The sequence below is a fragment of the Vipera berus genome (genome assembly GCF_964194415.1).
Source record: "Vipera berus genome assembly, chromosome: 6".
NCBI classification, from domain to species: Eukaryota; Metazoa; Chordata; class Lepidosauria; order Squamata; family Viperidae; genus Vipera; species Vipera berus.
Genome location: NC_138208.1, coordinates 90003443 through 90023449, shown reverse-complemented (window position 1 = coordinate 90023449; position 20007 = coordinate 90003443). Strand labels below are relative to the sequence as shown.

Here is a 20007-nt window from a genome sequence, read left to right as displayed (position 1 = left end):
CTCTTCATTCATTTCTATTTCATATTTCTTAATTGCCCATCCCCCTCGGGAGAGGGACTCTGGGTGGTGTACAATATAATCAAGTGGACTTCAACTCCCAGAATCCTGGCTGGGAGAATTCTGGGAGTTGAAGTCCGCAAGTCTGAAGGTGGGCGAGGTTGGGCACCTCTGCCCTAAGCGAACAAGCAAAACAGCCCCACCTGCGTTCTGCAATCCCAGGAGCGTCTGTTGTCCAGGACTCATAACTAAGCTGGTAGGAGCCATCGTGTATTTGAAGTATCTCCAGAAATCAAACAAGGCATTGAGGCTGAACAAAGATGCAAAGCCAAGTTCTAGAATTTAAAAACAAAACACACACACAAACAAATTTACAGAGAACCCTTAAAAAAAGATCAGATCGGCTGGTGATGGAAGGAAATGCATTGCTAAAGGTGGTTGTGGGGTCCCTGGTGCTCTCTGAGCTGGGTGGTTTTCTTGCAGGCATTTCCTGACCCAACTAGGTAACATCATCCGTGCTAGAAGGGGGCAGGGTTGTGTAATACAGAAGGATGAGAAGGAAGGCGGAATGAAGGGGAGGAAGAAGGAAAGACAAGAAATTACGGGAAGGAGGGGGAGGACTGTGGGGTCCTTGGTGTTCTCTGTGCTTGGTGTTTTCCTTGCAGACGTTTCACGACCCAACTAGGGAACATCATCAGTGCTAGAAGGGAGTGTGGAGAGGAGGAGAAAGAGAAGTGAGGAGGAAGAGGAAGAGGAAGAGGAGGAGGAGATGACTGTGAGGTCCTTGGTGCTCTCTGAGCTGGGTGGTTTCCTTGCAGACGTTTCACGACCCAACTAGGGAACATCATCAGTGGTAGAAGGGAGTGTGGAGAAGAGGAGGAGGACAAGGAGGACGAGGAGGAGGAGGAGGAGAAGACTGTGAGGTCCTTACTGTTCTCTGAGCTGGGTGATTTCCTTGCAGACTTTTCATGACCCAACTAGGGAACATCATCAGTGCTAGAAGGGAGTGTGGAGAGGAGGAGGAGGACAAGGAGGAGGAGGAGGAGGAGAAGACTGTGAGGTCCTTACTGTTCTCTGAGCTGGGTGATTTCCTTGCAGACTTTTCATGACCCAACTAGGGAACATCATCAGTGCTAGAAGGGAGTGTGGAGAGGAGGAGGAGGAGGAGGAGGAGGAGGAGGAGAAGAAGAAGACTGTGAGGTCCTTACTGTTCTCTGAGCTGGGTGGTTTCCTTGCAGACTTTTCATGACCCAACTAGGGAACATCATCAGTGCTAGAAGGGAGTGTGGAGAGGAGGAGGAGGAGGACAAGGAGGAGGAGGAGGAGGAGGAGGAGGAGGAGAAGACTGTGAGGTCCTTACTGTTCTCTGAGCTGGGTGATTTCCTTGCAGACTTTTCATGACCCAACTAGGGAACATCATCAGTGCTAGAAGGGAGTGTGGAGAGGAGGAGGAGGAGGAGGAGGAGGAGGAGGAGAAGAAGACTGTGAGGTCCTTACTGTTCTCTGAGCTGGGTGGTTTCCTTGCAGACTTTTCATGACCCAACTAGGGAACATCATCAGTACTAGAAGGGAGTGTGGAGAGGAGGAGAAAGAGAAGTGAGGAGGAGGAGGAGGAAGACTGGTGTCCTTGGTGTTCTCTGAGCTTAGTGGTTTTCTTGCAGACATTTCATGACCCAACTAGAGAATGATGCTAGAAAGAAGGGGGATTGTGATCCGTTTATATATTGGTGACTTGCACTATCAGTGTTGATGGGGACGTCCTTGGTGATTCCTTGATTAGGAATTACTAAGTTGTTTACTGTTCCATTGTTCATCTGAGTGGGTAATTCCTTGATTGGGGCATTGTTTACTGCTTGGCGTTAATCTCTGCTTATCAAGCTATTTCCCTGCTGGTGGGGACGGCCCTCAGCTACAAATATTTCTCTTGTACGGGGGGGGGGGGGCTAAATAAGGTTAGTAGAAAGGGAATTTCACCGGAGGGGTGGGTGAAAACCACAGCCTGCCGGATCTCTACCTAAACTTAACCCATAGGCCGAATGTAACACGGGTGGATTGTTAACAACGTGGAAAAGAAGTTGCAGGACCCAATCTGGGTCAGTCAGCGGGACGAGAGGTTTTGTCTTCCGAGCTTTTGGACTTTCAGAGCCATCCGCAGGGAATTTTTCTCTAGCCAACTCTCTCTCTCTCTCTCTTTCTCTCTAGGCTAGGGAGCAGTTCCCCGAGGGTGGGTTCCAGCACGAGTCCGAAAGCTCGAAGACAAAACCACTGGTCCCGGTGACCGACCCAGATTGGATTCGGCAACGTTATCCTGGGACGCCTATATTCGCCTTCATTCGTGGATTTCAGAAAAGGCAGGCACAGCCACACTCCGCTGTGCGTTAATGATTCAAGCTGTGGAGATGGTTACCAGCATCAAATTCCCGGGTGTGCAGCTAACGAGTAGGCTGGCTTGGTTGCTCGACAGTGAGAAGATGGTGAAGCAGGCACAGCGGGGCCTGCACTTTCTGCGCCGCACGAGAAAAGCTCATTTTCCTTCCCCTGTCCTGACCACTTTCAAAAGGGGGACGATCGAGAGCATCCTGTCGTGCTGCATCACAGTCTGGTTTGGAAGCATCCCTGCTTCGGACAGGAAGGCGGTGCAGAGAGTGGTGAGGACGGCTGAAAAGATCGTTGGCAGTTCCCTCCCTCCCATCCAGGACATAGCACAGATTTGTTGCTTGAGCAGGGTCCGCGAGATTGTCTGGGACGCTACACATCCTCTTCACGACCTGTTTTCCTTGTTCCCTTCGGGGAGGAGGGGGCTCCGGTGTATCCGAGGCAGAACATCTGGATTCGGTCAGTTTTGTTCCGTACAATATTAACCTGATGAATTCTAAAGCTTCCTCCTTCATGTATTCAAGAGGGACAGTGATTAATATTTACATGTTACTTATATGTAAGGGTGTTGGTTGTTGTTAGCTGCGAAGTCGTGTCCGACCCATCGCGACCCTATGGACAACGTTCCTCCAGGCCTTCCTGTCCTCTACCATCTTCTGCAGTCCATTTAAGCTCACGTCTACTGCTTCAATGTAAGGGTGTAGGTCTACACATATGTTATTTAGAGTACGTTTAAATGTGTGTTATGTATGTGTACATTTTGAGAGCAACTAAATTTCATTTTTAATGTGTGCCGTTGTGTCCACAGTAAAAAAAAATGACAATAAAGGTTATCTATCTATCTGAGGGACGCGGTGGCTCAGTGGGTTAGGACGCTGAGCTTGTCGATCAGATGGTCGGCAGTTTGGCGGGTCGAATCCTGAGTGCCGCGTAACAGAGTGAGCGCCTGTTACTCGTCCCAGCTTCTGCCAACCTAGCAGTTCGAAAGCACGTCAAAATGCAAGTAGAAAAATAGGGACCACTACGGTGGGAAGGTAACAGCGTTCCGTGCGCCTTTGGCGTCTAGTCATGCTGGCCACATGACCACGGAGACGTCCTCGGACAAGCGCTGGCTCTTCGGCTTTGAAACAGAGATGAGCACCGGCCCCTAGAGTTGGAAACGACTAGCACGCATGTGCGGGGGAATCTTTACCTTTACATCTATCTATCTATCTATCTATCTATCATCTATCTAAAAGAAGTCTTAAATGCAGCAACGTGTTAAACACAAGAGGGCTCCCAACTTGCTTAAAAAACCAAGATAAAGGCAGACATCCTAAGGCATTGAAACTAACCATCATTCCCTTGCTGGAGACCGGCAGGATACTCACCAATATACCAGAGGACCCAGCCTGAAATGTTGTAATAGGAACTGATTAGTTTTCCAGACCTGGAATGAGAGAAGGGGAAAGGGTAGTATTCCTATTTCAGTTTTTTATTTATTTATTTTTATTTTTATTTTAATCCCATTTATATCCCGCCCTTCTCCGAAGACTCAGGGCAGCTTACAATCTAAGCACAAATCAATGTGCTTAGCAATAGCCTTCATTCTATGTATATGCCTGCTTATTAGGGCTTTCGGGGGCCCCCAAGCGGCATTATTACAAAGTCAGCTTAATTGCCCCCAACAATCTGGGTCCTCATTTTACCTACCTCGGAAGGATGGAAGGCTGAGTCAACCTTGAGCCTGGTGGGATGCGAACCTACAATAATTGCAGGCAGCTGGTGTTACTTAAGGAGGCATTAGCCCACTGCTCCACCAAGGCTCTGTCAGAGATTCACGATACCGTAAGGTACTCCTTGACTTATCACCACAATTTAGAGCCAAATTTAGGTTGCTAAGCAAGGCGAGGGTTAAGTGAGCGATGCCCAATTTTATGACCTATTTTTTTTTAAATCATCATTACGAAGCACAAATAGCTGCAGCTGTTAAGTGAATTGCACGGTCTTTCTTCCCCCCCCCCCCCCCGCCCTTGACAGCACCCTAATTTGTCTGAAATGGTGTTGGGTTTCCTGACTCGAGCAGGGGGTTGTACTAGAAGACCTCCACGGTCCCTTCCAACTCTGTCATTTTGTTACTCTATTCTCTTACTCCAGGGGTCTTCAAACTTGGTCCTTTGATGACTTGTGGACTTCAACTCCCAGAATTCCTCAGCCAGGCACAGTCTCTGCCATTTTAAAATGTCTGGACTTCAACTCCCAGACTTCCTCAGCCAGCATCAGAGGGACACTGACTCCCAGAATTCCCTTTCCTCAGAAGCAGCCCATTTCCTGTTGGGCACATCCATCCTGGAGCTGATTTCCCCCCACCCCGCTCCTATTTTTCCTGGCACAAGTGATGCTGTAATGCTTGCTTTCTGACAGTAGGTGGCACTGCAGAATTGTTTGCATCCCTGTTTAAAGCAGCCTTTTCCAAGTTTCAGTCAGTTTTAAGATGTGTGGACTTCAACTCCCAGAATTCCTCAGCCAACTTGGCTGGCTGGGGAATTCTGGGAGTTGAAGTCCACACGTCTTAAAGTTGCTGAAATCGGTAGACGCTGTTCTAAAGGCTTTTAAATTTATAATTTCCAGGGCCTAGAAATCCAGAAGTGGAGGAATTAAAACTGTCTCTGATATTTTAGGGTTAATGATATGTGTGAGCCCAATCAGTGAGTATCTACATGAAGAGATGTTTTCCTCCGTAATCTTTCCTTCATTAAGCTTCTGGTGCAGCCAAGTCAAATACAGTAGGAGTCTTCAAACCTGGCCCTTTGATGTCTTGTGGACTTCAAGTTCCAGAATTCCTCTGCCAGGCATGCCTGGCTGAGGAATTCTGGGAGTTGAAGTCCACAAGTCATCAAAGGGCCAAGTTGGAAGACCCCTGTGTTACTCACTCAAGCAAAGCTCTCCAACTTACATTTCGGTGTAGATCATGCCAGCGAGGGACAGGTTGAGGAATCCCCAGGCCAAAAGGACTTTCCTTGCTTCTGTTTCTTTCCTCATCTTGATGGTCCTGTCAATCAGCGACTCGGAGGGGTTTGCTTCCCCCTGCATTGTCTAGAAAGAGCAAGAACAGAATTTTTCTTAAATTGATATACTGTCCATTAAGAGTATCCTGAGCAACTCTGGGCAGCGATTTATCGATCTTTCAGCCCGTCTCATCCTTGGTTCCCACTTTCCTATCTCCTCCGCTAATAACCCAACGAAGGAAGCAGCGAACCCGTCACAGGTCACTCTCCACCCAGAGCCATTCGTTGAGTGACCGCTCAAACTGACAACTGCTAAGAAGTTTCACACTTAACAACCGTCGCGGGATCCACCGTGATCGTGTGATCTAAAATTCAGACGGCAGGCAACTGGTTCACATTTATGACCGTTGCTGTGTTCCCAAGATCACGTGGTCCTCTTTCGCAACCTTCTGGCAAGCAAAGTCAATGGGGGACAGCTGCAATAGTTTACTTAACAACCGTGGCAAGGAAGGTCATAAAATGGGGCAAAACTCAACTTAACTGTTTCGCTTAGGAACAGAAATGCTGGGCTCAGCTGTCGTAAGTTGAGGATTACCTATATCTCAGAGGTCACACAGCTTTTCCTTTAAACAATGTGAAGAGATTGTGTGATCGGGACTGCCTTTTTGATCATGGATATTTCAATTCTTGATTTCCCCAATACATTCTTTAATGCTATTACTAGTTTTCTTACACTTAGCTCTAAAAATAGCCTTCCTAACGAATAGAATAGAATGCTTTATTTGGCCAAGTGTAATTAGACACACAAGGAATTTGTCTCTGGCGCAGAAGCCCTGAGTGAACACACAAAACAACAGAGTAACAATAATCATTAAGAAAACCAAGTTCATGGCATCCAGCCCTCTCAATTCCTGGCAAATAGATGGGGAAGAAATGGAGGTAGTGACAGATTTTATTTTCCTGGGCTCCAAGATCACTGCAGATGGGGACTGTAGCCAAGAAATTCAAAGACGCTTGCTCCTGGGGAGGAAAGCCATGGCAAATCTAGACAGCACACTAAAAAGCAGAGACGTCACCCTGCCAACAAAAGTGTGTATAGTCAAGGCTATGGTCTTCCCAGTTGCAATGTATGGCAGTGAAAGTTGGACCATAAGAAAGGCTGAGCGCCAAAGAATTGAGGCCTTTGAACTCTGGTGCTGGAGGAGACTCCTGCGAGTCCCTTGGACTGCGAGGCGATCAAACCGGTCAGTCCTAGAGGAGATCAACCCTGACTGCTCTTTAGAAGGCCAGATCCTGAAGCTAAAACTCAAATCCTTTGGCCACCTAAGGAGAAGGAAGGACTCACTGGAGAAGAGCCTCATGCTGGGAAAGGTTGAGGGCAAGAGAAGAAGGGGATGACAGAGAATGAGGTGGCTGGATGGAGTCACTGAAGCAGCAGGCGTGAGCTTAAATGGACTCCAGAGGATGGTGAAGGACAGGAAGGCCTGGAGGAACGTGGTCCACGGGGTTGCGATGGGTCGGATACAACAACAATAATCATAATAATGATTCCAATAAGAGACGGTAGTAGGACACGTGAAGGATAATAATACCACAGCCATACCACACGGGTAAATATACTCAGACATAAGACAGTGCTTTTGGAATTAGGTGTTCAGCAGTGATGGCACAAGGGAAAAAACGTCTTCTGTTTCTAGTTGTTTCGGCACGCAACGCCCTATAGCAGCGTGCAGAGGGAAGGAGTTGAAATAATTTAAGTCCAGGATGCGAGGGGTCTGTAGATATTTTCTCAGCCTTCTTTTTGGCTTGTGCAGTCTACAGGTCCTCAACGGAAGGTAGGTAGATTGCAGTTGTTTTTTTTCTGCAGTCCTAACTATCCGCTGAAGTCTGCGCCTGTCCCGTTTGGTTGCTGGATCAAACCAGTTACAGAGATGCAACTGACAAGACTCAATAATTCGAACTGTATCAGCAGAGCGGAGTCCTTCCCCCTCTGCGTCTCGGCCTGACGTGGCCCCCTGCCCGCTCCCCCCTCCTGCGCTTCCTTGGCCTGGTCCCGCTGCCGAAGAGAGCTGCTGTCAGAATCCATTTATATCACATTCATACATGTATGTTTAAAACATTATCCCCTCCCTATGGATTCTGCCATCTCCCGAGGAAGGAGGAGCGGATGTGGATTCAGCCGGCCTTAGGTTATTTCAAAGGCCAAGGGAAACCTTTTGAACTGGGGGGAACAAAAGGGAGGGTTAGAGAAGAAGGCATCTGGACTGTGTCCCCATTTGAATCTGCAGAGGAAGAAGGCAATAACCATGAAGATTCGAAGTTCCCCTTTTCCCACGAAAGGGATGACACGAAGTCAAAGGATGGTGGGGCTGACCAAATGGGGTTGAGGGAAGGGGGGGGGTTGAACCGGGTACCCTTTATAAAGTTTCAATTTGTAAAACAATACCAAGTCCTGTCTTGTATTCCCACAACCAAGCATGTCCTAGTAAAGATTCCTTTTGGACTAGAACCGACTCCAAGAGTTTTTGTCTTCCTAAGACGTGGATTGCGGGGTGGGTCCTGACAGCTGCTGCTCCTCCGATCAGAAAATCCGCCCAGCTCCCGTCCACCTTTTGCAAAGGCAGGAGGCGGAATATCTTTACGAAGCTGCCGGATGTTCAGAAGCTCATCCCTGGTCTACGTGATCCGCAGCGAGTCGCAGAAAGCAAGCAAGGAGAAAAAAAGTCAAAACTACTAGAGAGCGTTTCTGCCAGGTTGCGATCAACAGCGCCATCTTGAGGCTTCGCCAGGGAAAAATCAACAAAATGAAAGAATGAATGCCAAAGATTCTTTTTCAGGAGGCAACTGGACTTTGTTTCTCTTTGAAGATGTTTCGCTTCTCATCCAAGAAGCTTCTTCAGCTCTATGGATGACTGAGACTCTCCATAGACGAAAGAAAGAAAGAAAGAAAGAAAGAAAGAAAGAAAGAAAGAAAGAAAGAAAGAAAGAAAGAAAGAAAGAAAGAAAGAAAGAAAGAAAGAAAGAAAGAAAGAAAGAAAGAAAGAAAGAAAGAAAGAAAGAAAGAAAGAAAGAAAGAAATTCTTTTTCAGGAGGCAACTGGACTTTGTTTCTCTTTGAAGATGTTTCGCTTCTTATCCAAGAAGCTTCTTCAGCTCTATGGATGACTGAGACTCTCCATAGATGGATGAAAGAAAGAAAGAAAGAAAGAAAGAAAGAAAGAAAGAAAGAAAGAAATTCTTTTTCAGGAGGCAACTGGACTTTGTTTCTCTTTGAAGATGTTTCGCTTCTCATCCAAGAAGCTTCTTCAACTCTATGGATAACTGAGAATCTCCATAGACCAGGGGTAGGCAACCTTGGCTCTTTTGTGACTCGTGGACTTCAACTCCCAGAATTCCTTAGCAAGCATGGCTAAGGCTCAGGAATTCTGGGAGTTGAAGTCCACGAGTCACAAAAGAGCCAAGGTTGCCTACCCCTACCATAGACGGATGAAAGAAAGAAAGAAAGAAAGAAAGAAAGAAAGAAAGAAAGAAAGAAAGAAAGAAAGAAAGAAAGAAAGAAAGAAAGAAAGAGAGAGATTCTTTTCCAGGAGGCAACTGGACTTTTTCTTTGAAGACGTTTCGCTTCTCATCCAAGAAGCTTCTTCAGCTCTATGGATAACTGAGACTCTCCATAGACGGATGAATGAATGAATGAATGGATGAATCTGATTCAATGGGGAGGGTTTCCCCCGCCCGCTCGGCCCCGCAAAACCTAGCCACAATCTTGCCTACCCCACAATTCGCAGGTTGCGGGCACACAGATGCCGGATCCGACCCAGGCGAGTTCCCGCTGCAAAGGCAAACGCGGCGCGGTTAAATGACGCAGGAAAGAATTGGGACGGCGCCTTTAAGAGCGGCGTGGGGAAAAAACACAACGGTCCGTGGCGCGAGGGATGCTGGGAAATGTGGTCCAAGCGGTCTCGCGGGCGCCATGTTGGCAGGCGGGGCCTCACGTGGATTAGCTTCTTAATGCCGGTTTGAGGGGGCTGCGGGGCAAGGACCCCCCCCACGTCAAAACATTGTGGGGAAGGGAGGGAAGAGCGCATGCGCACTCCCTATAACGGGGGAAGAAAATAACAATCGACACCCCCCCCAAAAAAAAATACGGCAACCTTCGTCTAGCTTACCAGCACGGGTTCGCCTTCCTGGCCCGAACTGCGCCTGCGCAGCGGTGTTTGCCTCCCCCTCGCTCCTGTATGCTCAGTCTAATTGGATGCGAGGAAGAATCGAGGCCGCCGCGGCGAAGGCGGGCTTTGTTGCCGAGGCGACGGGCGCGAAGGAGGGGATTGGCGGCCGCCCTCGTGATCAGCGCCGATTGGCCGAGGCTCTCTTTGACGTTTTGGCGGGAAGAATGTAAAAGGATCAAATGCCTTTCGATGGGTTTCTGGAGATTTCTTCAAAATGTTTTATGAGGCGCTGAGTTTGGGATCCTGGCTGGATTCATGGAGAGGGAGGGTGCCAAGGGGAATCCGCCCTTGTGATAGATCTCCAAGGAGTAGAATACAAACACAAAGGAAATAAACAGGACCTAAGCCATGGCTTGTCTAACCGTGATAGCATTCACACAATATCTGAAGCCATCGATCCAGCTGAAGTGTACAATCACCAACTGGGTTTACTCAGACGTGCCTTGTCTAACCATAATAGTGTTCACACAGTTCTAAAGTTCTGTCCATCCAATTGTGACTTACAACCACAAGCTATGTTCACACAGGATCTAAACCATGGCTTCCTTTAACAATGATAGCATGCACACCATATTGAAAGCCATTGATCCCCAGTGAGAACGCCCTCCCCCTGGGGATCACCCGTCGGCAATCCTTGACCGGTGGTACCCTGAGGAGACCCTCCCTGTGGGAGCGCCTACCCTATGGAATCAACTGCCAACGGAACTCCGGACTGCCCCCTCCCCAGATACCCATCCATTGCCTTGCCTTCCATCATCGCCTTGTCTCCTGCCACAAAGAGGAGGGGGTCAACATATTTTCCAAAGCACCAGATGGCAGGACAAGAAATAATGGATGGAAACTAATCAAGGTTTCCAGTTTTGCATCCAGTTTTGTTCAAGATGATGTAAAAAAAGATGTTGAGACTCTAGAAAGAACGCAGAGAAGAGTAACAAAGATGATCAGGGGACTGGAGGGTAAAACATACAAGGAACAGTGGCTGGAATTGGGCATGTCTAGTTTAATGACGCGGGACGCGGTGGCTCAGTGGGTTAGGACGCTGAGCTTGTCGATCAGAAGGTCGGCAGTTTGGCGGGTCGAATCCCGAGTGCCGCGTAGCAGAGTGAGCGCCTGTTACTCGTCCCAGCTTCTGCCAACCTAGCAGTTCGAAAGCACGTAAAAATGCAAGTAGAAAAATAGGGACCACCACGGTGGGAAGGTAACAGCGTTCCGTGCGCCTTTGGCGTCTAGTCATGCCGGCCACATGACCACGGAGACGTCCTCGGACAAGCGCTGGCTCTTCGGCTTTGAAACGGAGATGAGCACCGGCCCCTAGAGTCGGAAACGACTAGCACGCATGTGCGGGGGAACCTTTACCTTTACCTTAGTTTAATGAAGAGAAGGACCAGCGGGTGTTATGTATTGGGCTCACTTGTAACACGTGGTAAGCTGGAGCAGCTAACGGCTCTCCAGCAACTCAGACTCCCCGTCTCCAGTGCTGCTATTGGCTGTCCCTAGGCGGCAATGGGTTGCTTCAAACCTATTGGCTGCCGCCTAGGGGGCAGGCTATAAATTGCTGCAGGCTGCAGCCCAATTCTCAGTTCAGATCCTGCAAGCAATAATCCATGAGCTTTGCTGAACTCACTTGCCTTGCCTCCTTTCCTGTGCAACGAACCCACTACACAACAGGGGACATGATAGCAGCCTTCCAATATCTCAGGGGCTGCCCCAAAGAAGAGGGAGTCAAGCTATTCTCCAAAGCACCCAAAGGCAGGACAAGAAGCAACGGATGGAAACTAACCAAGGAGAGAAGCAACCTAGAACTAAGGAGAGATTTCCTGACAATGAGGACAATTAACCAGTGGAACAACCTGCCTCCAGAAGTGGTGAATGCTCCAACACTGGAAGTTTTTAAGAAGAGACTGGACAGCCATTTGTCTGAAATGGTATAGGGTTTCCTGCCTGACCAGGGGGTTGGACTAGAAGACCTCCAAGGTCCCTCCCAACTTTATTGTTGTTGCTGCTGCTGCTTCTGTTGTTAATATTATTATTATTGTTGTTGTTGTTGTTGTTGTTGTTGTTGTTGTTGTTATTATTATTATTATTATTATTATTATTATTATTATTATTATTATTATTATTATTATTATTATTATTATTATAACGAAGCAACCTGGAATTAAGGAGAAACTTCCTGGCAGTGAGGACAATTAATCAGTGGAACCGCTTGCCACCAGATGTTTTTGGAGCTCCGTCACTGGAGGTTTTTAAGAAGAGATTAGACAACCACTTGTCTGAAATAGCATAAGTTCTCCTGCTTGAGCAGGGGATTGGACTAGAAGACCTCCAAGGTCCCTTCCAGCTATTTTTATTGACTATTTGTCTTTCATTATGACAATACGTCCCTTAATGCTTCTTTTCCCAAATACTCCTAGGAGTGATTTGCTCCTTCAGGTGATATGGATGGGTATAACTTGGCACCAAAAATCTATATGATAATGTTCTCCATTCAGTCGTGTCCAACTCTTGGTGATTCTGTGGGATTCCACGGCTTCCAATTTTGCACTACTTCTTTTGAGTCTCTCTCGTGTTCTGACTGGTGTCAGTTTTGATGGTGTCCACCCACCGTGTCCTTTGGCAGCCTGGTTTCATTGGACCGCTAATTCTTCCCAGCATAACGGCTTTTTCCCCTGCACAACATGGCCAAAATAAGTGAGACACAGTTTCGTGATTTTGCCTCCCAGTGAGATGTCTGGTATGATGTGCTCCAGGGCTTGCTTGTTGGTCCCCTTTCCTGTCCGAGGAACATATAGGTAGCTATATGAGAACATGATAGATAGAGCAAACTAACCTATATTTGGTTGCCAGGCTGGTGCCCTGCTTTTCTAACGATCTTATGCAACAATCCATGTGCAACTATCCATTTGCAAAGGGCATCCTTCATCTGCAGAATTCACTGCTACAAGATGTGATGGCCACCAAGATGGCCGATTTAAGAGAAGGTTGAATACACTCAAAAGAGACAGGTGCCACAAAGGCAAAGACTCCATGTTACCTTTAAGTTGGGACCAGCATGCTTCCAAACATCACCTGTAGGAGGAGAGAGGTGGGTCTCCATCTTCTCCTGGTGAACATCTGCAGGTATCAAGTAAGGAGAAACCAAATGTTGAACTAGGATAGGTGTTGGCCTGACCCAACAAACCTGTTCCTAGATTTCCTGAACTTCCTTCCAACAAGAACAATGAGGTGGGCCATTATCTTGGACAGCTTTTCACTAGAGATGGGATAAATTCATGAAGGACAAGTCAACTGAGTGCCATCAGCCGTGAAGACTCCATATTACGTCTAGGCTGAGGGCATCGTATCTCCAAATATCAACCGTAGAAGACCAACAGTGGAAGACAGGTGGGTCTCCACCTCCTGCTTGAGGACTTCCCAGAAACACCTATGAGAAGGCCAACGCGGCACCAAGCTGGACCTTGACCTTTTCGCGCCAAGGCTTAATCTTCTGAGGCAGACCCCAAAAGTGGACAGGTTATTCAAAGGACGTTTGGTAGTCTCCATGGTTACAAGAATGCTCCAGAACAGGGTTCTAGGTCTTGCAGACCACAGCTTGGGAAACAATCTGTGTCAACACAATCCGTTGCCCTGGCCACTGGACTGCTGCCTTAGTTCCCATTTTCCTGGGCACTTCTCTAACTTTTGGCCCAGGATTTTGGACATTTCTGCAAAGCAAGTTTTTTTTCCTCTCTCTCTCTCTGTCTCTCTTTCTAATGGCTTTCCCTTTTCTTTATTCCTGGTGGCATTCTTTTGACAAGGGGCAGATGCCCCCTGCCCCCCGCAAGGACATCCCCTGTGAGGAGGAGGAAGAGGAGGATGAGGAAGTTTGCTGGTTCCTGGGAGAAATGCTGCTTTTTTACTGTTTGGTTGTCGTCGTTCTACAACTCTGTTCCCTCTGGGGGAAGACGGTAAGAGTCGATCACCAGCTGTCATTTGTAATTTGAGGAGAGGACCTCAAGCCACAAAAATCCCTCTGGGTCAGCTCGGCCATGTTGTCCCCATAACGGGCCACCAAAACCTCCAAGAAGTTTCACGCAACCAGAGCTAAAATCTGCCGCTAACAGTTGCATGAATATGCTGATAGACTGCTACTGCACGTGGAGCTTTACAGTAGCCACTGTGACAAATAGTCAATAACAAAGGTAGTCCTCGACTTACAACAGTTCATCTAGTAGGACCGTTCAAAGTTACAACGGCACCGAACAAAGTAACTTATGACCGGTTTTCCACACTTACGACCAGTGCAGAATCCCCACGGTGACATGATTAAATTTTGGACGTTGGCAACTGATTCTTATTTCTGACGGTTGTGGTGTCCCTGAGTTATGTCATCACCGTTTGCAACCTTCTGACAAGCAAAGTCAATGGGGAAGCAAGATTCACTTAACAACTGTGGGAAGAAAGGTCCTAAAATGGGGCAAAACTCACTTAACAACCGTCATGCTTAGCAACAGAAATTGTGGTCGTTAAATCGAGGACTACCTGTAGACCAACCTTGTCACCGTACCTTCGACATGACCCAAAGGGAACCGCCGTGGCTTCAAATCTTGTATTAAAAGCTGGCTCCAAACCCCAAGCTGTGTTCACACAACATGCTAAGGCCATCGTTAAGGGAACAACGGTTTAAAATGTTGTGTGAACGCAGCCTGCAGTTCTTAAAAAAAACCATTATCCTGCGTTCACACGATACTGAACCTCAAACTGTAAACTAATAAGCCATAAACTCTGTGATCTGTTTTTCTCCTATGCATTCTTATGGTTCTTTCAAAATTGATCATTCACGTTTTCCATATTTCCTGGCGCAGTTTTTCCTGAAACAACCTTGTGGAACGCTGACCTGCAACTGGAAGGCCCATTCAAACGGTAAACACTTATGTTCCTTCAAGCAGCATGTTTTACATCGGGGATGTGCAACCTTGTCAACTTGTAAGACCTGTGGACCTCAACTCCCAGAATTCCTCAGCCAGCCACGCAACCTTGTCAACTTGAAGACCTGTGGACCTCAACTCCCAGAATTCCTCAGCCAGCCACGCAACCTTGTCCACTTCAAGACCTGTGGACCTCAACTCCCAGAATTCCTCAGCCAGCCACGCAACTTTGTCACCTTGAAGACCTGTGGACCTCAATTCCCAGAATTCCTCAGCCAGCCACGCAACCTTGTCACCTTGAAGACCTGTGGACCTCAACTCCCAGAATTCCTCAGCCAGCCACGCAACCTTGTCACCTTGAAGACCTGTGGACCTCAACTCCCAGAATTCCTGGGAGTTGAAGTCCAGTGGTCTTAAAATTGACAAGGTTGGACACCTATGTTTTATACCATAAATGAACAAATGATGTGGATAGATCCCGAAAGAAAACAGGACTTCTAGACCTGTGCGTCCTTTCTGGGACGGGGAAAATTTTGGCGTAGCGAGCTAAGCCCCACTTCAGTTTTCCCACCGCTTACTTATCCAGGGTTAACTGTCCCGTGGCTTAATCCGTTCACTCCCTTTCCAGGGACACCAAATGACCAACTCACCTGAACTCGGGGCCAGATTCTTAGACTACCCTATGCAGGGCTGGACTCAGGCAAACCGCTGGGGAACATCTCTGCACAACGTTACAACCCAGCTAGTGTGGCTTTATTCATTTATGAAACATATATGTACATAGGGAGTCCTGGACGTAGCCTCAAAACGGAGCCCTCAGATACCGTTGTAAGTTGGGACAGTCGCTAATCATGCCACCGTGGGAGCGGAAAGACCTATGACTTTTATTTGTCAGCTGGGGTTAAACTAACCTGGCTGTACATGTGACCACGGGGATGGTGCAACCGCCGTATCTGTGAAAAAGGGCCACCAGCCCCATTTTTTCAGCGGCAACTGCCCTTTTGTAAATCTGTATTATTGTGAACTCTAAAGCTTCCTCCTTCCGTGCCGTATTCAAGACGGACGGTGTCACGGTTCCGACAGATTGAAAACCATTTTAAAAGAACTTCAAGGCAAAGATTTCTTCCTTAAAGAACATTTTATTTTGGAAGCAAGGTATCGGCGCCTACAAAGGTGAACCCAAGACTAAATTCCCCTCCCCCCCAGGGTGCAAAGTTGCAAGTTACATTTCCCACCCCAGATTGCTGTGATAAATCACATTTCACCCATTGTTAGAAAACGCAGCTGCTCCAGCCTGCTAAAAATGTGGTCAGCAAATGACCTTGGTTCCCATCCATGTGAATTGTTTTGGCCAGGGGTAGGCAACCTTGGCTCTTTTATGACTCTTTGGACTTCAACTCCCAGACTCAGCTGACTCAGGAATTCTGGGAGTTGAGGTCCATGAGTCATAAAAGAGCCGAGGTTGCCTACCCCTGGTTTTGGCTAACTGAAAATTACTCCTCCTCCTAACTGAAAAATGTGGCAAAATGAAAATGGCTTCAATTTGGATTGTCACAGGGTTGACAGACAGTGATTAATATTTAGATGTTACTTATATGTAAGGGTGTAGGTCTGTACATATGTTGTTTATAGCATGTTTAAATGTGTGTTATGTATGTGTACACTTTGAGAGCAAGGAACTAAATTTCATTTTTAATGGGTGCCATTGTGCCCACAGTAAAAAAAATGACAATAAAGGTTTATCTATCTATCATCTATCTATCTATCTATCTATCTATCTATCTATCTATCTATCTATCTATCTATCTATCTATCTATCTATCTATCTATCTATCTATCTATTTATCTATCCATTCATCCATCCACCTACCTAGCTATGGTACCTATTATCTATCTATCTATCTATCTATCTATCTATCTATCTATCTATCTATCTATCTATCTATCTATCTATCTATCTATCTATCTATCCATTCATCCATCCATCCACCTACCTAGCTACGGTATCTATTATCTATCTTTCTATCCATCCATCCATCCATCCATTATTCATCTATCCATCCATCTATCTATCTATCTATTCATCCATCTACCTACCAACCTACATATTATCTATCTATCTATCTATCTATCTATCTATCTATCTATCTATCTATCTATCTATCCATTCATCCATCCATCCACCTACCTAGCTACGGTATCTATTATCTATCTTTCTATCCATCCATCCATCCATCCATTATTCATCTATCCATCCATCTATCTAGCCATTCATCCATCTACCTACCAACCTACATATTATCTATCTATCTATCTATCTATCTATCTATCTATCTATCTATCTATCTATCTATCTATCCATTCATCCATCCATCCACCTACCTAGCTACGGTATCTATTATCTATCTTTCTATCCATCCATCCATCCATCCATCCATCCATTATTCATCTATCCATCCATCTATCTAGCCATTCATCCATCTACCTACCAACCTACATATTATCTATCTATCTATCTATCTATCTATCTATCTATCTATCTATCTATCTATCTATCTATCTATCTATCCATTCATCCATCCATCCACCTACCTAGCTACGGTATCTATTATCTATCTATCTTTCTATCCATCCATCCATCCATCCATTATTCATCTATCCATCCATCTATCTAGCCATTCATCCATCTACCTACCAACCTACATATTATCTATCTATCTATCTATCTAAATTTGAATGGTCACTCAGTTGTGGTCGTACCTTTACCTCCCAGGTGCCAAGCGCCCAAAGTTTGATCACATGTTCAATCCTGCCACAGTTGTGTGTGTGTGTGTGTGTGCAAAGACTGAGCGTCTCTTTTTTCCAGTGCCATTGTAACTCCAAACGGTCGCTAAGCGAACGGTCGTAAGTTGAGGACCGCCTGCAATTTGTCCCTTCCTCTCCCGCTTTTAGGGGGCCAAGGCTGCAGCTGCCAGTGTCACTGCGAGTTCACCATCTGTGGCCTGTTCAGGAAGATCTTTGGGGGGAAAGAAAACCAAGAGGACGGGGACCCCCCAGTCTCGCCCCCCATCAAGAAACGCCTGAAGAAGCGTCTCTCCTTGCTCAGCCAGCAGACCTTCTGCGACAGCGATTCCTCGGCCACCGGCAGCCAGGATTCCCAGCTGTCCTCGGGGAAGTGGAGCCAGACGGGAGACAGCGTCAGCCTCGCCAGCTGGAAGAGGAAGCAGCGGACGGCCAAGACCCCCCGGGACCCCGAGACCGCCTGGATGAGGCAACAGCCCTGCATGCGTTGCAAAGCGAAGCGGACACGCGAATGGCTGGTGCACCACTTCTACAGCAAAGATTCACCTTTGCAAAGCAAGAAAATCTGAGTCCCGGCCAGAGGGGACTTTCGGGGACCCCCGTGCTGGCCAAGCCACTTTTGGGGGGCCACTTTTGGGTGGGCCGCTGCCCCTGCTGCCCCAGATGACTCGTATCAATAAAAGATAGAGATGCATAGCAATGGTGGCGTTTTTCACACAGCTGTAAAAGGGTGGATTGGTTATACATTAGGCTCTCCAAACGTGGCAACTTTAAGTCTTGTGGACTTCAACTCCCAGAATTCTCCAGGCAGCTTTAGAGAAAGATGTGAGGACTTCAACTCCCAGAAGTCCTCAGCAAGCCAGACAGGAAGCTGTGAAGACTTGAACTCCCATAATTCCCCAGCCAGCCAGCCAGCCAGGAACATGTGAGGACTTCAACTCCCAGAATTCCCCAGCCAGCCATGCAGGAAGATATGAGGACTTCGACTCCCAGAATTCCTCAGCCAGCCAGACAGGAAGCTGTGAAGACTTCAACTCCCAGAATTCCTCAGCCAGACAGGAAGCTGTGAAGACTTCAACTCCCAGAATTCCTCAGCAAGCCAGACAGGAAGCTGTGAAGACTTCAACTCCCAGAATTCCTCAGCCAGCCAGACAGGAAGCTGTGAAGACTTCAAGTCCCAGAATTCCTCAGCAAGCCAGACAGGAAGCTGTGAAGACTTCAACTCCCAGAATTCCTCAGCAAGCCAGACAGGAAGCTGTGAAGACTTCAACTCCCAGAATTCCTCAGCCAGCCAGACAGGAAGCTGTGAAGACTTCAACTCCCAGAATTCCTCAGCAAGCCAGACAGGAAGCTGTGAAGACTTCAACTCCCAGAATTCCTCAGCAAGCCAGACAGGAAGCTGTGAAGACTTCAACTTCCAGAATTCCTCAGCAAGCCAGACAGGAAGCTGTGAAGACTTCAACTCCCAGAATTCCCCAGTCTGGCTGAGGAATTCTGGGAGCTGAAGTCCACAAATCTTACAGTTGCCAAGTTGGGAGACCTCTGATGTACATTGTCTGACTTTACAATGGTCTAACACAGGGGTCTTCAAACTTGGCCCTTTTGACTTGTGGACTTCAACTCCCAGAATTCCTCAGCCAGCGTGCCTGGCTGAAGAATTCTGGGAGTTGAAGTCCACAAGTCATAAAAGGGCCAAGTTTGAAGACCCCTGGTCTAACAACACTGCTGGGTCATTAATCTTGCTAGTTTGCTGTCACATTTATTACTTGCAACACAAACATTTTGCTTTTAGGCTACAAGGCTCTGTACCCTGACCTTGAAGTGTGTGTGTGTACGTGTGTTGTGAGTGTGTGAATTTGTGTGCCTGTGTGCGTGTGTGTGAGTTTACTACATTCAGCATGCAGTGTTGTTTTTTTCCAACCAGATCCCCACCCAAGGCCGGACAGGCTGCGAATTATGACAGCTGTGTAGCATACACATTAGATTTAAGCTCAGTGTTTAGTTAAATATCCAAACAACATTTTTTTAAAAAATAAAGATTATCATTGGAAAAGAATGGCAATACACTCTGAAGTGTCTTGAGTTTCTTAGAAGTAGCGCTGGGCATCGTCCCTTCCTTTTTTTAAAAAAAAAATAAGATTAAAAAAAAATCTCAAGAAAAGGAAAATGCACAGACACTTGGAAGCAATAGACCGCGAATACATTTGAATTCTCTGTGTGTGTGTGTGTGTGTGTGTGTGTGTGCTTTGTCAATGTCTGCGTTTGCACTTTCCTGTGTCATGGCTTGTTAACCATGGTTGGTTTGTTCAAAACAGAAACCCTGTTTGTAAACCACAATGGCTCTGGGGTCATTGAACCCATTAAACCCAAACTGAATAAGCCACGCTGTAGCTGAATGTGATGCATAAACCTTGCTAGCGTGTTGTGTCTGTTGCAGTAGAGAGAGACGCAGTTCTGAACGCCTGATCCTGGCGTATTTCATTTTGCAGTTGAAATCAGCACAGTTATTTGCTGGAGATTACGTACTGCCCTTCTGAACATTATTAACTGATACTTACTTTAATTGGATTAAAAAACAAAATACATCGAAATGTATAGTCACAATAACACTGTTAGCAATCAATCCCGAAGGGATTTTGATCCAGCAGAAAGCCAGACCTTTTCAAAATTTAGTTAGGGAGAGGCTAAGCCAGGGGTAGGCAACCATGGCTCT

At 46.9% G+C, this 20007-nt stretch overlaps 1 protein-coding gene across 4 annotated transcripts in view; it reads right to left on the bottom strand.

Annotated features, from left to right (window-relative positions):
• Positions 1-9543, bottom strand: part of TMEM209 (transmembrane protein 209) — a 29464-nt gene extending 19921 nt beyond the window's left edge. For all 4 annotated transcript variants that reach the window (XR_014026911.1, XR_014026912.1, XM_081331165.1 and 1 more), the window contains exons 1-4: positions 9526-9543; positions 5309-5448; positions 3744-3802; positions 201-332 (exon numbers count right to left, since the gene is read on the bottom strand). Coding sequence is in view for 2 of the 4 variants with exons in the window: in XM_081331165.1 (XP_081187291.1) it covers positions 201-332; positions 3744-3802; positions 5309-5445 (328 nt within the window). In the remaining 2 variants the exon portion in view is untranslated. The remainder of the gene's footprint in view (positions 1-200; positions 333-3743; positions 3803-5308; positions 5449-9525) is intronic.
• Positions 9544-20007: the final 10464 nt, after the last annotated feature.